Source organism: Gopherus flavomarginatus, chromosome 24 (assembly GCF_025201925.1).
Source record: "Gopherus flavomarginatus isolate rGopFla2 chromosome 24, rGopFla2.mat.asm, whole genome shotgun sequence".
Classification (NCBI taxonomy): Eukaryota; Metazoa; Chordata; order Testudines; family Testudinidae; genus Gopherus; species Gopherus flavomarginatus.
Genome location: NC_066640.1, coordinates 7951473 through 7967534, shown reverse-complemented (window position 1 = coordinate 7967534; position 16062 = coordinate 7951473). Strand labels below are relative to the sequence as shown.

The 16062-nt window shown below is 49.1% G+C and overlaps 1 protein-coding gene and 1 non-coding gene across 2 annotated transcripts; both read left to right on the top strand.

Annotated features, from left to right (window-relative positions):
* Nucleotides 1-1215: 1215 nt before the first annotated feature.
* Nucleotides 1216-12121, top strand: EEF2 (eukaryotic translation elongation factor 2). Its single transcript, XM_050934257.1, has 15 exons — nt 1216-1336; nt 2617-2831; nt 3559-3740; nt 3828-4039; nt 4401-4579; nt 5155-5260; nt 5624-5737; nt 5927-6065; nt 6492-6687; nt 6973-7231; nt 8859-8966; nt 9585-9938; nt 10484-10666; nt 10801-10933; nt 11309-12121. The coding sequence occupies exons 1-15, from the start codon at nt 1334-1336 to the stop codon at nt 11500-11502; spliced, it is 2577 nt and encodes an 858-aa protein (XP_050790214.1). The 5' UTR covers nt 1216-1333; the 3' UTR covers nt 11503-12121.
* LOC127040408 (small nucleolar RNA SNORD37) lies at nt 5320-5391 on the top strand. Its single transcript, XR_007771434.1, has one exon. It is a non-coding gene; the product is annotated as a small nucleolar RNA SNORD37 (small nucleolar RNA).
* Nucleotides 12122-16062: the final 3941 nt, after the last annotated feature.

Sequence of the window (16062 nt, the reverse complement as noted above, 5' to 3'; positions counted from 1 at the left end):
ACCCCCGAGTGAGAAAGTTGCAGCGCTGTTAATTGCCAGTGTAGACAAGCCCCAGTCATAACTTGTTTTCACCAAAGTATACTGGGAATTCCCTTAGAACCCAACTCTCCTTCCAGTTTTAATACATGGCAAAATTTCCCTTTGACTTTAATGACAGCTATATCTGACCCTTGGTTATAATTTATTATACAAGAATCTGAACAAAAATTAACTGATGTATAAGAAGCCAAACTACTACAGTCCTAGTTAATCATCATGGTGAAGTGAGTCATATAGAGATAACATCATCGGTAATTAATTTTTGTGCTTAAAGAATTATATTCATTTGCTTAATTCTATTTAATCACGGTGTGTCAAACAGAATCAACATCCAGGACTAGCTTGTATTCTTGATAAATGTTTTAAGCAGAATGCACTTTCATTCACTGTGTAGTGGTTTTACTAACATGTTTTACATGTACTCTATGAAATGTGGCCTCAGTCCTGAAAAGGGATTTGAGTGGACAGATCCTCATGCCTTGCTGGAATCCCACTGATTTCAACAGAACACCAGGCAGGGCCCTTTGAGAGATCATATATCTGTGACTCATAACTAAAGAGTCAGCTGTGGGGGTTTTGTGTTCCAGCCCTGCACCTTAGCCCTAGGTTGTGAGTGTGACTCAGATCAGAACTCCCCATACCACCCTGCACTAAAAATGAAGTTGATTTTGCCCATAGAGGAGGGCACTTTAGGGACAAGTATTAAGGGATTCCCAGTTCCCCAAAGAGCTTGCAAATATGAAATGTGTTACCTATGTATATGCTTCAAACCCGCAATATCTAATACCATCCTTCATATGTCTTACCCACGTTTTATTCTTCCTTTACTTTACTTTTAAAAGTGGAGAGCTGGTTATTCCCTGTTGTATTGCTTTGAATCATAAATGGAATTCTATAACTTGTGTTAAAGGTTAAACAGCCCAAGTCTCCGCCTCTCTAGCATTTATAGCAGCCCCAGGGCTCTGCCCTGTAGGAGATTTGAGTGGACTGGCGCCTGGGGCTCCCCCTATGCACAACCACGTGGTTGCAGCACGTCCCCTGTTAGTTAAAGGCCCTTCGGACCATAGAGATCCCTTTAGGGCAAGGGGGAAATAGAGCGGCTCTGGCGCATGCGCTTTGAGCAGCCCGCTGTCCCCGCCTCGACGCCGGCTCCGGCCTATAAGAGGGCTGGTCGTTGACGTCAGCTTTCTCTTCCGCCCGCTCTGTCCCCACCAGCGAGACAGGGCCGCAGCCGCCGCCATTACCGGTCCCCTCCTTTCCTCCGCTCCCGGAGAATCCGCCGCCATCCGCAGCCATGGTGAGCCATCCGCGCCCCGGGGGCGGCTGGGGGGACGCGAGGGGCCCGGAACTAGGCGGGCCGCTGGTTATGGCCGCCCCCTGGCCGGTATAGATCGACGGGGCGGCCTGGGAAGCGGGGGTGGGGTGGGTAGACCCCCCAAATACTCCCCCCCATGCCTGGGAACTGCGGGGCCCCGGAGCCGGGTAGGGGGAGGGTGTCCGCCCCTTTCCTGGGTGTGGCTTGTGCTACCCAGGGCAGTGCTCCCTAATGGGAAGTGGGGAATGGAGGGTTAACGGGGGTGGGGGGGTCTGGGGTGCCCCTTCTCTAGGGTAGATCTGGCCCCTGTTGGAGTGGGCTGTGGGCCCCCGTTAGAGGAAGCCCCGCCCCGGGGGAGTTGGATGCACCTCTCGCAGTGGGGTAGCTGCTCAGCGGGGTCTGCTAGCCCCCCCTTTTTTGTGTGTGTGGGGGGGTGATCTGTGCACTGGCAGTGAACACAGACCTTCCCCCTCTTCTGCCAGGTGTGGCTGCGCCATTGGGGCGGGGGTCAGAGGCTCTGGGGCCTGCTAGCTCTACCCAGCCTCCTTGCCGAGCACTGGTGGTAGGCGTGAGCGTGTCCTTGTACGCCCAGTGGCTGTGCAGGTAGCTCAGTGATGCTGATCGGCCCCCTCCCCGAAGAGACAGGCGGGCAGGCTCCCCAGCCCCACTCTCCTGTCAAGGGGTTTGTTTGACCGAGCCCTGAAGCTGTGGTGCGGCTGGGAGTGATGTGGCGGGGTGGGGGAAGGCAAGTGCCAGGATGATGTTTCTGGTCTCTCCTCTCTGGTCAAAGGGAGGTACTGCAGCCCGGGGGGAGGGGGAATATTTCCTGCAGTGAGGTAGTAGCCCTCTTATGTAACTCTGCAGTCTGGAGTAAAATCCTAGCTCGGATGCTTGGGTTGTGAAAGAGTGAGCTGCTGCGGAAGGTGTGCTGAGTGGGCTTATGTTGTGACATAGCGGGATAGCTGTGTGTGGTATGGGTAGGAGTACAGGTGTGAAATGTGAGTCATGGTGATCTTAAGATGGGGTTACAGGGGAATTTATTGACTGTAAGAGCCTATTAGGCTGTGGAATAGTTGCCCCAAGGCCATTGTAAAAGCCACTGGTTGGGGCATTCAGCTAGATGGGAATGCACTGGGAAACGCTGCTTTCTCTGAGTTGCCCTGTAATGTCTGCTGAGCAATAAACAGAGTGACTGAGCTTGGCATTGCTATGTTTAGATTCCCGGAAGAACCTGCCCCTGATCATATAACCTTCTCTTCAAGGTGAACTTCACAGTAGACCAGATTCGGTCCATTATGGACAAAAAGGCCAATATCCGAAACATGTCTGTGATTGCTCATGTGGACCATGGCAAATCCACCTTGACTGACTCCCTGGTATGCAAAGCTGGTATCATTGCTTCTGCCCGCGCTGGTGAGACCCGGTTCACCGACACGAGAAAAGATGAGCAGGAAAGGTGCATCACTATCAAGTCAACGTAAGTTCCTTTGCTTCAAGCATCCTGGTGTTCAGTTGCTTCTCTTCCTTGTGTCATGGTCTGATCACAGGACTGGGACCCAGGAACTCCTCCTGGGTTCTAGTTTCAGTTTCTGATACTAAACTAGGGGAAGAAGAAACTACTTAATAAAGTGCTTTGGTTGCCACCAGAGGCTTACTTCCCTGCAACCTAGGGCATTGTAAGTGTTGTCTAAATGTAGTAGGACAGGGTTTCTCAAATGGGGTTGGGATCATGAGGTTATTACATGAGGGGGTCATGAGCTGTAAGCCTCCACCCCAAGCCCTGCTTTGCCTCCAGCATTTATAATAGCTATATAAGTGTTGTTTAATTTATTGGGGGGTCACACTCAGGCTTGCTATAAGAAAGGGGTCACCAGTACAAAAGTTGGAGAATCACTGTGGTAGGAGTACTAAATACTGGCTTGTATGTGGTGTATCAATTACTATATCTTGGTAGTCAAAACAGTAAACAATCTTTCATGCAATCATAAGTTAAAACGTTCCCTTTTAGTATCTATTTATGTTAACTGATGTGGAATCCCTGGAGCTGGTTTGTTTAATGCATTTCTTTAGCCAGCAACTTACTGGTCTCTAAAAACTTATCAGGAGTATGCCTAAGCTACATGAGCTAAATGTACTATAAATGCATTGCTGAAAACAGAATGCATTATCACGTAGCACTACTTTTGTGTATCTTTATTTTTCAGAGCTATCTCTCTCTTCTACGAGCTGTCTGAAAATGACATGGCTTTCATCAAGCAAAGCAAGGATGGTTCTGGTTTCCTGATCAACTTGATTGACTCCCCTGGACACGTAGATTTCTCTTCTGAAGTCACAGCTGCTCTCCGTGTCACTGATGGTGCCCTGGTTGTTGTAGACTGTGTCTCTGGTGAGAACCTGTAGCACATTTAAATGCATGTTGGATAGGACTAGCATGCTAGTCCTGCAGCAGTAATCAAGATTCTGCCTCCTCCAGGTGTGTGTGTACAGACCGAAACTGTGCTGCGACAGGCCATTGCTGAGAGGATCAAGCCTGTCCTGATGATGAACAAGATGGACAGGGCACTGCTGGAGCTGCAGTTGGAGCCAGAAGAGCTGTACCAGACCTTCCAGCGTATTGTGGAGAATGTCAACGTCATCATTTCTACCTATGGGGAAGGAGAGAGTGGCCCCATGGGAAACATCATGGTAAGGAGAGGAATCAAGGGAATGTATTCCAAATGAACAACTGTCCAGAGCTTGCCCTCAGGTGTTTTGAAAGACATCCTTCCCCTTTGAAGCAAGGAGCAGTTGTCTGATATTCCTCTGGAGGTTACTTCCATTGTAAACTGACATTGGGGACCCAGAAGAATGTTTACTATAACACAGTATGGGTAGCTGTCAATTGTATTTCAAGACTTATAGTCATGTTTCAGTTTGGATGCACTGAATTACAGGCTTAATCATATTGCGATCTGACCTACTTAGTGTCAAACCACAGTTGGTGGAGGTGAGGGGAAGAATGTCAATACAAACTTCATCTCAACACTAATCTTCTGACCTATTTCAGATTGATCCTGTGCTAGGTACAGTTGGCTTTGGTTCTGGCCTGCATGGCTGGGCTTTCACCCTGAAACAATTTGCTGAGATGTATGTTGCAAAGTTTGCTGCAAAGGGTGATGGGCAACTGAGTGCTGCTGAGCGTGCCAAGAAGGTAGAGGACATGATGAAGAAGCTGTGGGGAGACAGGTAAGTGACCTGAGCTCATGCCTTTTATCGTGCTGCTGATTTCCGATCTTGGGCTTGCCCTATCTAATATTACTTGAGCTACATCTTGAAACAGCTAGCTGAAGCAGTGACCCCATAACTAGAGATGGCAGAGCACAGAGGTGGTCTGTAAACTCAGACCAGGCAGTGGTGGGAATACCTGTAGAACAGCTCCAGAACAGGGGAATACTTGAGCTCTCCGGCGCTGGGAGTAAGGAAGCAGCAGTATGGTAGCACCCAAAGGAAGGAATCCTAATTATGGTGGATGGCTTATTGTGCTGACTACTTGCAAATCCTTCATGGGAGGGACTTTAAATCTAGACTTAATCAGACAAATAATAGGGGATGGGATCTGGAATACACCATACAGGCAGATCTGTTTTGCTTTTGAAGCGTGACTGAAAGTGCATCAAATCTCAGGAAATAGAGGTAAACTCATCTCAAAACAGGTCTTTGACTAGATAACCCTTCCCTCCATCTTGAAAGGTGAGCAGAATAAGCAGTGCTAATTAAACAAGATGGTGAAACCACAATCCCCTCTGACTGGATTTTTCTAGATATTTTGATCCTGCTTCTGGCAAGTTCAGCAAATCTGCTACCAACCCTGATGGAAAGAAACTGCCCAGGACTTTCTGCCAGCTGATCCTAGACCCCATCTTCAAGGTAACTACCATGGTACTAAGTCTCCTGTTAAGTGGTCGTGGTCTGTGCCTCCTTTGTGTATGCATGATGATGGAAAAATTTCTTCACTTTGACCTGACTTGACTGTTTGAAGAAATTTTAAATATCTGACACACAGCTGAGCTGCGCACTAAGGGCTGGGAGAGTTACTGCTCTCTAGACAAGAAGCTGTTTATAAACCATGTATCTGATCAGCTGACCTACTAATTGGCAGATACAAGGGTTGCTGTTAATAAGGCAGTTAAACTGCCATTTACTGGCTCTCCCTGGAGAAGGAGTATGAGCTGCTTTCTCTGAACTGGGTTGCTTGATGCTTTCTCCCCTAACTTTGAATTCTTGTGCTAGGTTTTTGATGCAATCATGAACTTCAGGAAAGAGGAGACTGCTAAACTGATTGAGAAGCTAGACATCAAACTTGACAGTGAGGATAAAGACAAGGAGGGCAAACCCCTGCTGAAGGTAAGAACTGACGGGCATTGCCTTGGGAAGAGACATGCAGTGGGATGCTAAGCTAGTCTTTCAACACTGGGCTGTTGGTAGATAACCTAAGTCTGCATACCTTAGCTGAGAAACTTAAAGGCGGGGGAGGCAATAGTATGAGCAAAGAAGGATTTGCCTGAGCCTCATGCCTCCAATCTGCTTTTTCAGGCTGTGATGAGGCGCTGGCTGCCTGCCGGAGAAGCTCTGCTGCAGATGATCACCATCCACCTGCCTTCCCCTGTCACAGCTCAGAAATACCGCTGTGAGCTGCTGTACGAGGGCCCCCCTGATGACGAAGCTGCCATGGGTATGAAGCACTTGTAATGTGCAGGAGCATAACTGCATTAAGGCTCTAAAATGCCCAGAGCTGTTTGTTTGCTTTTCAACAAGTATACAGCTGGGCTGCAGTTGTAATTCCTGCACCTGCAGCCTTTCTAGTGTGGATCAGACAAGCTGCTTAGTGAGCAGCTTTCCTGTGGATAGCTGGGCTAGCCAAGTACCTGGATAGTAGCCAGAGTGTATACTAAAGGCTCAGTCTATGTTAATTACAATGATCTCTTGGCACATAGCTTTTTCCTTGCCAGTTGGGCTAGCCAGCTACCTGGATGGTAGCCAGCAGGCTGGTGTCACAACTGCTGCATTCCATCTGAGTGATTACCTTGCTCCAAAGCAGAGAACACTAGTAGTGGAAGAAAGCACCACAGGTCAGTACTGATCACTTCTTCTCTTCCAGGTATTAAGAACTGTGACCCCAAAGGGCCCCTGATGATGTACATCTCTAAAATGGTGCCAACCTCAGACAAAGGTCGTTTCTATGCTTTTGGACGTGTCTTCTCTGGTCTCGTCTCTACTGGCTTGAAAGTCAGAATTATGGGACCAAATTACACTCCTGGCAAGAAGGAAGATCTGTATCTGAAACCAATCCAAAGGTCAGTAAAGGCAGGGATTGATCCCATGTTGAGATTAGATTTAATGCCTCATTTTTTTCCCCTCTGATGTAGGTTCCATATTTACATCTACATTCCTAGCCCTTGGAGTGACAGTTTAGTAGTGTCTTGATATTTGTGTCTTCAGTGGCCCTTTTCTGCCCCTCCCTAGTCTGCTCAGTCAAGCAAGAGACAAGGCATCTAGCTTTCCTGTGCAAACCTGTCACTTGTAGGCTGGTATCCTTTCTAAGGAGCCATCCAGATTGACTCAAGTTTTTCTTCACCCAGGACCATTCTTATGATGGGCCGTTACGTTGAACCCATTGAGGACGTGCCTTGTGGTAACATCGTTGGGCTGGTCGGTGTTGACCAGTACCTGGTCAAGACCGGAACCATCACCACCTTTGAGCATGCTCATAACATGAGAGTGATGAAGTTCAGTGTCAGCCCTGTGGTGCGTGTGGCTGTTGAAGCAAAGAACCCAGCTGACTTGCCCAAGCTAGTAGAAGGACTGAAGCGTTTGGCCAAGTCTGACCCTATGGTGCAGGTAAGGGTCCTCTGAGGGAACTCTTCAATAGCAGTTGCTAGGAGATCTGTCGAGTATTGTCCACAAACTATATGTGTAATTACACAGCCCAGTACCATAGAGGAACCATGTTCTCTCCTCTCCCCAAGCCGCAACATTTGAGGGAATACTGGCAGAGAGCTTCCAAAACTCATCCATGTGAAGCCCTTCACTTGAATGAAACCTGCAGCATGCCATGGAAGCATGGGACAGGGATAAGACTTATTTTTTGGGGTCAGGGTCCAGACTCTAGAGCAGGGGTGAGCAAACTTTTTTTTATTTGGCCTGAGGCCCACATCTGGAAATAGAAATTATATGACAGGCCATGAATGCTCATAAAACTGGGGTTGGAGTGCAGGAGGGGGTGAGGGCTGGGGATGAGGCATTTGGGGTGCAGAAGGGTGCTCTGGCTGGGACCAAGGGGTTTGGAGGTTAGGAGGGGGATCAGGGCTGCAGCAGGGGGTTGGGGCACAGGGGGAGGCTTAGGGGTGCAGGCTCCAGGCAGTGCTTGCCTGAAGTGGCTCTCTGAAGCGGCAGTATGTTCCTTCTCCAGCTCCTGCACAGCCAGGCAGCTCTACATGCTCCCCTCTCCAAAAGCACTGCCCCTACAGCTCCCATTGGCTGGGAGCTGCAGGGGCAGCATGCAGAGCAGAGCTGCCTGGCTTCCCCATACATACAAACTGGAGGGGGGTCATGCTGCTGCTTCCAGGAGCTGTGTGGATCAGCCCCCAACCCTGCTCTCTGGCTGGAGTGCCAGAGCAGGGAAAGCCCCAGACCCTGCTCCCCAGTGGGAGCTCAAGGGCTGGATCTAGCCTGTGGGCTGTAGTTTGCCCACCCCTGCTCTAGAGGAAAAACAATAACATATTTGCAGTACATTCAAAAGTGTCAATCAGTTGGATTTGGCCCATGGTCTGCATATTGACTACCCCTAGGTTGGGATCAACTAGATCTCTGGCTGGAGTGAAATTATCTCCCTGAATGCTCTACCACATGAAGGTCAGTCTGGGGACCAGTGGCAAGATCCTGGATCATCTTTGGTCTTGGTTGCTACTATGGAGCTTAGTCAAGATCCTCAACACTATTTAGTTAACGCATCACTATCCACTGTACATACATTGATGGGACATTGCGCATTGAAGGGCTGATGAAAGACTGCTGGAACAAAGCATGTGGCATGCATAACTTTTTTGCTGCCTGATGCTACATACAGCTTCCATCTAAGTTCTTAACAGAACGTGGAAAACACGTTAAGGGTCTCCTGTAACTTAACCATGGCAATGGATGTCATGGCAATTCCTCTTCCGGTCAGAAGAGGAAGGGACTGGGAAGCACAGCATCTGTGCTTCTCCTCTTCAGAGGCAGAAAACTGTTGCCCTGGCAAATGTCTTCAGTGAGAAAACTTACTAACCTTGCTGGGCCACTACCAATCTGTTTTGTGTTTTCTCACCCTGCCCCCTGTAAGTCAGTTGATGTATGTAAAGATCCAACATCTCAAGTGACTTTTTTAACCATATAGACCAGCGCGCGCACACAGGTACTTTAATGGAGTCCTAGTAAGGAGTCTCTCATCTCTCTGCCCCCACCCCATTGCATAACTGGTCTCTTTCAGTGCATCATTGAAGAGTCTGGAGAACACATCATTGCCGGTGCAGGAGAGCTGCATTTGGAGATCTGCCTGAAGGATCTGGAAGAGGACCATGCATGCATTCCAATTAAGGTAAATGTGCCACATCTTCCCTCTTGGTCTAAGCCTAGAAGAACTCAAGTGAAGGCTGAGTGGATGAAATGGCTGCAGATCTAGTCAGTCTCTGAACTCCTGGATTACTGGGAACAAATGCAACCGTTGAAGCTGTTTTTCATGATGGGAATTGCAGTAGCTCTGTAAGTACCAAATCCATGAGGCTGCAGCAGGGTGTGGAATACCCTGTCTCCACAACAGAGATGCTGTGGCTAGTGGACTGACCATAGGGCTGAGTCAGGTGTTTCTAACCCAGCTGAGCTACTGACTTCTCCTAATTCTGCTTTCCTTAGGTATATACTAATCTATAAAATGGAGACAGATGCCTAAAATGAGTGAGTCTCCTACAAAAAGGGTGGCTGATGTCTAGTGCAGGAACACATCAGAGTAGTAACAGTTGTCTTGTGTTTCTGGCATATTAATAATGCTGATTGGATGTCCTGCTAAATTTTCTGTGCTGGATACAATCTTGCACTTTCAAAGGCCTTTTGTATGGCTTGTGGATGTAGAGTAGACTTAACTGAGCTGTGAAGCAACTGACTATTGCTTTTCTCTTTCCAAATTCTCTGGAACTAACTGGTGACTGTTTGTCTGCAGAAATCTGACCCTGTCGTCTCTTACCGTGAGACAGTCAGTGAGGAATCCAATGTGCTGTGCCTTTCCAAATCCCCCAACAAGCACAACAGGCTGTACATGAAGGCCCGACCCTTCCCAGATGGATTGGCTGAGGATATCGACAAAGGCGACGTCTCTTCCCGTCAGGAGCTGAAGCAGCGTGCACGCTACCTAGCTGAGAAGTACGAGTGGGATGTCACTGAAGCCCGTAAAATCTGGTGCTTTGGTCCAGATGGCACTGGCCCCAACATCCTGACTGATATCACCAAGGGAGTGCAGTACCTGAATGAAATCAAGGACAGTGTTGTGGCTGGCTTCCAGTGGGCTACTAAGGAGGTAGGTGCAGTAAACTGCTGTTGATCAAAAACAGGAATTCATTGCTTTCTTGCCTCTTCTCCCCTCCACATAGTACATGTACCGCCATACTAGTGAGCCAACATACTGCAGTCCACCCATGGGCAACTAAAATTGACTGGCATATCTTGATGCAGCTGCTAAAATTGCGTTTAATTTCATCCCATAAAATAGGGGAGTCTCTCTCTCTCTCTCTCTCTCTCTCTCTCCATTTATCAAGGATTCTGATATGCCAGGCCCACAGTAACTCTTGGCAGTACTTTCCCTTGGCATCTGGATATGGATGGATGTCTGGCCTGTATGAGACAGACTCTGAGCCAGGAGTGGCATCTGTTTCTAGCTCATTGCTGTTAATAGATTTGTCACCTGGCATGCCCCTGCTAGAGAACTGTTTGTTTGCAAAGTTCTACAGGACATGGCTGGAACTGTCCTGCATTTGGGATCTGTTCCCAACAAAGTGGTACCTAGTGAGGGGCCTGGAGAATCTCTCAGCTGGTCGCTGATATCTGGGCTTTGCTCTCTTTCAGGGAGCTCTGTGTGAGGAGAACATGCGCGGAGTCCGCTTTGATGTGCACGACGTGACCCTGCACGCTGATGCCATTCACCGTGGTGGTGGGCAGATCATCCCTACTGCCAGGAGGTGCCTGTATGCCTGTGTGCTCACTGCTCAGCCAAGACTTATGGAGCCCATCTATCTTGTAGAGATCCAGGTACTTACACTTTGTTTAGCTTCAGATCTAACATTTGCACCTCTTTGAGTTGCAAACAATCCTACAATTAAAAGACTTTCATTTTAAGCTTAAGATGAAAGCAATGCCTGTAATACAAACTTTCTGTGTACCAGTGTCCAGAACAAGTAGTTGGTGGGATCTATGGTGTCCTGAACAGGAAGCGTGGCCATGTCTTCGAGGAGTCCCAGGTGGCAGGCACTCCCATGTTTGTTGTTAAGGCCTACCTGCCTGTCAACGAGTCTTTTGGTAAGTGAGCTTAACATTGTTCTTGGTCATCTGATTCCTTCTACAAGCCTAGGAACTGCTGCTGGAGCTCCACATAGCATGTACTGACCTCTAGAATGGTAGAGATGGGTCCTCAAAGCTGATGGTGCATGGGCTTAGTAGTTACGTTCTTCCCTTAACCTCCCTTCTTTTGAGCCTGAATTCTCTCTTCTTCCCCCAGCCCCCCAAGTGACTGGAACACAACAGTAGTTTCTTGGGGCTTAAATACCATGTGCTCTAATTTCTCTTGGAAAGTACTTGGTTTGCTCTTGGTGACTGTTCCTATCTCAGAACCTCATAATCAAACATGTGCCTCTCTCTAAGCTCTTTATCCCAATGGACTTTTTTCCTCCATAGGTTTTACAGCTGACTTGAGATCCAACACAGGTGGCCAGGCCTTCCCCCAGTGTGTGTTCGACCACTGGCAGATCCTGCCTGGGGACCCCTTTGACAACACTAGCCGTCCTTGCCAGGTGGTTGCTGAGACCCGCAAACGCAAAGGGCTGAAGGAAGGTATCCCGGCACTAGACAACTTCCTAGACAAATTGTAAAAGCTACCCCAACACCAGTTTAAAATCACTGTCGTTGGACTCTGAATAAACTAACTAGCATAACATCAAATGCAGCAGGCAACTGTAGACTGCAGTGACCATCTCTTTGCATTATACTTAATCAGTTTCATAGCAATTTGAGACTTTCAGAAAAAAACACATTGATATTCAGCCTTATAGGTTTCTGTGTTGCACATGACTCATTAGGGCCCCACTTGGTGCCATTGTAACTTAAAAACATTTCCACTTGATGCAACTCAAGTTGCCCAGTTCCGTATTTATTTGACACAGGAAAGATGCTTTCCTCTCTGCAGGGATTGGGCAAAAGGGGTGGGGTGGGGTAAGAGGGCACCTGCCTCTTCAAAGGGGGAAATTCATAATGCCCAGCGACTTGCAAACCAAGCAAAATATTGCAGGAAGAGGGTTTGCTTGAGTTAATGGCCTCTAGTATGCTTTTTTTTTTTTCTTTTTCCCCCCCCAGGGGAGGGGGATGTGTAAGGGGACTTCTAGTTGGGCAGAAACTCAAAGGCAGGAAGATCTTGTGCAGTGTGATTGTATCATGAACATCAACCAATGTATTAGTGCCACTGGAATAATAAATTTGATATGGTGATGAGTATTCAGCTGGATTCTTGTTCAGTTTCACTTCATTCCAGACAGTCCAGCAGAGAGGAAACCTTCAGCCCCCCTTCATTAGGGATCCAAAGCTGCTGGGGTGTCTTAAAGCAAAGAGTGTCATCCCTGCCTGATTCCAAGGGGAGAGGCGCCAGGCTCAGCCAAGGGCTCATATGGAATGTCACTTCAGCTTGTTCTAGGTCCTACTTTCCCCAGTCAGGACAAACCTAGGACTGTAATTCATGGTTAGCAGGAAATCTGTATAGCAAAAGTTGCATAGATCCAGCAAGACAGCACTGTGTAGTCCAACCTGAACAGTTTTTCCTCCCATACCTGCAAGAGGTGCAGTCTCTTCAGGCTGTATACAAGTCATGGATTGTTTGCTAGCATTTTATTGCTATTTAATCCTGTCCTGCAGGGTTTAGGACTCCTCTGTCCAAAAAGTCACACTGGTTTAAAATGGAAACTGCTGCAACTTTTCTTGTAGAAAACTCCTTGAGTATGCTGAATGGAGGGGGGGGGGGTGTGTGAAACTGATGTAGTGAGTGCACAGAACTGTCCCTCTTGTGTATGGAGTGTAACTGTAGCCACATCGGTCCCAGGATATTAAAGACAAAGTGAAATAAGGTAATATCTTTTATTAGATAACCTTCTGATAATAAGCTTTTAAGCCACCCCAAGCTCTTCTGGGAAATGTACTCCTACTGTTGAAGCAAAATGCAGGGTGGAACAGATAGATTAGCCTAAGTAGTTAGCACGCATAAGGGACCATTCAAGATGAAGTGGCCTTTAAACATTTTGGAAAAATCTCTTCTGAACCTACCACTTCTGGCCTTCAGACATAACTTTTCTCCCTCCCAAAAAAACATAACCTCGTCAGAAGCAAAGCTACCCCTGACCAGGCCTTGCCAGAAGTACAGATGCAAAATCTGCAGCCATCTCCCCTGCTACAATGATCAACAGACCTTTCAAGGTCAATAGATCCTACACATGCCCATCACAAGAGGTGGTATACATCATTCAGTGTGCTAAATGCCCCAATAACACTAGGTGGGTGAAAACAGACGATCCCTATGCTCTTGAATAAACTCCCATAGGAAAATAAGACAAACCCCTCTCACCTATGCTTAACCATATGATTCAGTGACATTTTGGGACCTCTGTCATCTTTCCAGCCAAGGCTGGATCAGCAGTCAGCCATAGAGGCCAAGCCTGGCGATGCCAAAGAGCTGACCAGTAGCTAGCCCTGAGTCCACTGGAGCAGCAGCTGCTGCACTAACCCCAGCAGTCAGCCCCTGGTGCAGGAGCAGTGGTGGGGATAGAGCAGCTGCAGGCAGTGCTGTGTCCATCCTCATGGGTGTTTTTAGTAAAAGTCAGGGACAGGTTATGGGCTTCCAGGAATTTTTTATGGCCCATAACCTGTTCCTGACTTTTACTAAAAATAGCCATGACACAATCCTAGCCTTACTTAGGGGTAAACACTTCCACAAAGCAGCCTCTGACCTATCAGTCCTCATCCATGTAGAAGCCTGCACAATGCTTTCAAAAGGCGAGCCTGGGAGCTTAGATTCATTCCTCTGCTAGACACTAAAAATCATGCACTGAACAGACATTGGATTTATTTCTTATTAAAACAATCTGTAACTCCCTGCACCCCCCTTTTTGTCCTATGACTGCAGTGGTGATAATGGGCCACTCCCCCTTGAATAGGAGATCTTTTCCAGACCTGAAAAAGAGCTCTGAAAGCTTGTCTCTTACAAACAGCTGGTCCAGTATTACCTCACCTGCCTTGCCTATGTCCTCCCAATTGATGCAACTCCTACTGCTAACTGTAGGTGGGTGTAGTGAGCTCACTCACATAGGTACTTACCAGTTTCTTAACTAGTTTGGTCTGTAACATGATGGTCCTCCATGCTGACCTACCTCTAGCACAAATTAAGGATGCCTTAAGCTCCAGCTAACTGGCCCATCAGTGTGGGTTAGGGTGACCAGATGTCCCAATTTTATAGGGAATAGTCCTGATTTTGGAGTCTTTTTCTTATATAGGCTCCTATTACCCCCCACCCTGTCCCAATTTTTCACACATGCTGTCTGGTCATCCTAGTGTGGGTTAAGTTCAGCTGTTGCTGGTGGTCCAACTAGTTCCATGGTGTGGGTGCGGTAGCTTAAATTACAATTTATCTGCTACCCATTCAATCAGTGTTTTGCAGTGTGGCCCCCTGCTCAAGTCATGCCACTGGTGGAGTGAAGCCAAGTCCCACGTTCAGAAGCAAAGGAGTAGCTCTTACTCTTAAGTCTGATTGTTCATAACATGTCTACATTGCAATAAAACAGAGCTGGCTTGTGTCAGCTGACTTGGGCTGGGGGTTTGGGGTATAAAACTGCAGTGTAGATGTTTTGGCTCCCTGCTGTGCTCCTGAGAGCTGTTAATTTGTAGCCCAATTGTACAAGAGAGGAGGTGGGAAGTTTCCTTCAAGAACATGGCTCCTGTGCTGTCAAAATGTGGGATTTGGCTCAGAAATTTCAGGAGGAATCAGGTTTTTTTTAGCATTTGAGAAACATGTTCTGTTCAAACATTGCTGTCAGCCCAGCAGAGAAGTGTTTGAAGAAAGAGCAGCAACAGGCTCTGTCTGCTGCATTCTGCGCAAAGCACAGTGCAAGTGTGTGCAGTCTTTTCTGCTCATTTTGGGAGCTTAATATTAAACTTGGGGAGTGAAGAGTGCAGGGGCCCTCATGTTGAACCCAAAGACTCACAATAAATTGACACAGCTGCAGCAGTTAAGGACACTTGCCAGTACAATACCATTGGAAAGGACTTGGAAATCTATGGATGAAAAGCACCAAAAGGTGAAATAGTGTTAAAATTACATGTGCCTTTCAAGATGGTCCCTGCCCCAAACAGCTTCCAAGCCAGTGCAGCCACCTCTTCCGTGGAGAATAGGACATAAAAGGCTATACCAAAAATGTGGGACGGGGAGATGGAAGGACCCTGGGGCAAACTTTCCCATACAGTAAGTGCCATGGTTCACCCAAGCAGTGTGGACAGGGCCTCTGTTCTTAAATTGTATAGTTAAGAAGAATGGTTTAAAAATCCACACCCATGTGACTAATAACTTACATGTCGCTGGCTCTGCCACGCTGGAACATTGTGGGTGTGGAAAGCAGGGAGGTCCTGCTCTGATCTCCCAGCTCAGCAGCTGGGAGACACATACACAGCACTCCTTGAGCTGTGCCTAAAACGCCCAGTGGAGGCCGGGCGTCCAGCCCCACTGCAGCCTAGCCCATGGAGGAGCCTGTCTGTTCGCAAGGGTTAAAACAGACAGAAGCGCGTCTGGCTCCTGCCTGTTTTCTCTGGTGGAGGGGAGCCCCCCTCCCTGGAGAAGGGGTGTGGGGAGCCCACCTCCTCTCCCGGGGGGAGGGGCGGGGAGGGGGCACGGGGGAGCCGCGCCGCCCGAGGGGAGGGGCGGGGATAGGCCCGGGGGGGTCACGGGGGAGCCCCGCCGCACGGGGGGGAGGGGCGGGGATAGGCCCGGGGGGGGGTCACGGGGGAGCCCCGCCGCACGGGGGGGAGAGGCGGGGATAGGCCCGGGGGGGGTTACGGGGGAGGAGCGCCGCCCGAGGGGAGGGGCGGGGATCGGGCCGGGGGGGGGGTCACAGGGGAGCCTCGCCGCACGGGGGGGGGGAGAGGCGGGGATAGGCCCGGGGGGGGGGTCACGAGGGAGCCCCGCCGCCCGGGGGGGAGGGGCGGGGATAGGCGAGGGGGGGGTCACGGGGGAGCCCCGCCGCACGGGGGGGAGGGGCGGGGATAGGCCCGGGGGGGTCACGGGGGAGCCCCACCGCCCGGGGGGAGGGGCGGGGATAGGCCCGGGGGGGTCACGGGGGAGCCCCACCGCCCGGGGGGAGGGGCGGGGATAGGCCCGGGGGGGTCACGGGGGAGCCCCGCCG

What these genes read in the sequence shown, in the direction of transcription:
- EEF2 (XM_050934257.1), top strand. An exon ending in AAGAAGCTGTGGGGAGACAG is followed by an intron (nt 4,580 to 5,154) that starts GTAAGTGACCTG and finishes GGATTTTTCTAG; the next exon opens with ATATTTTGATCCTGCTTCTG. An exon ending in TATCTGAAACCAATCCAAAG is followed by an intron (nt 6,688 to 6,972) that starts GTCAGTAAAGGC and finishes TTCTTCACCCAG; the next exon opens with GACCATTCTTATGATGGGCC.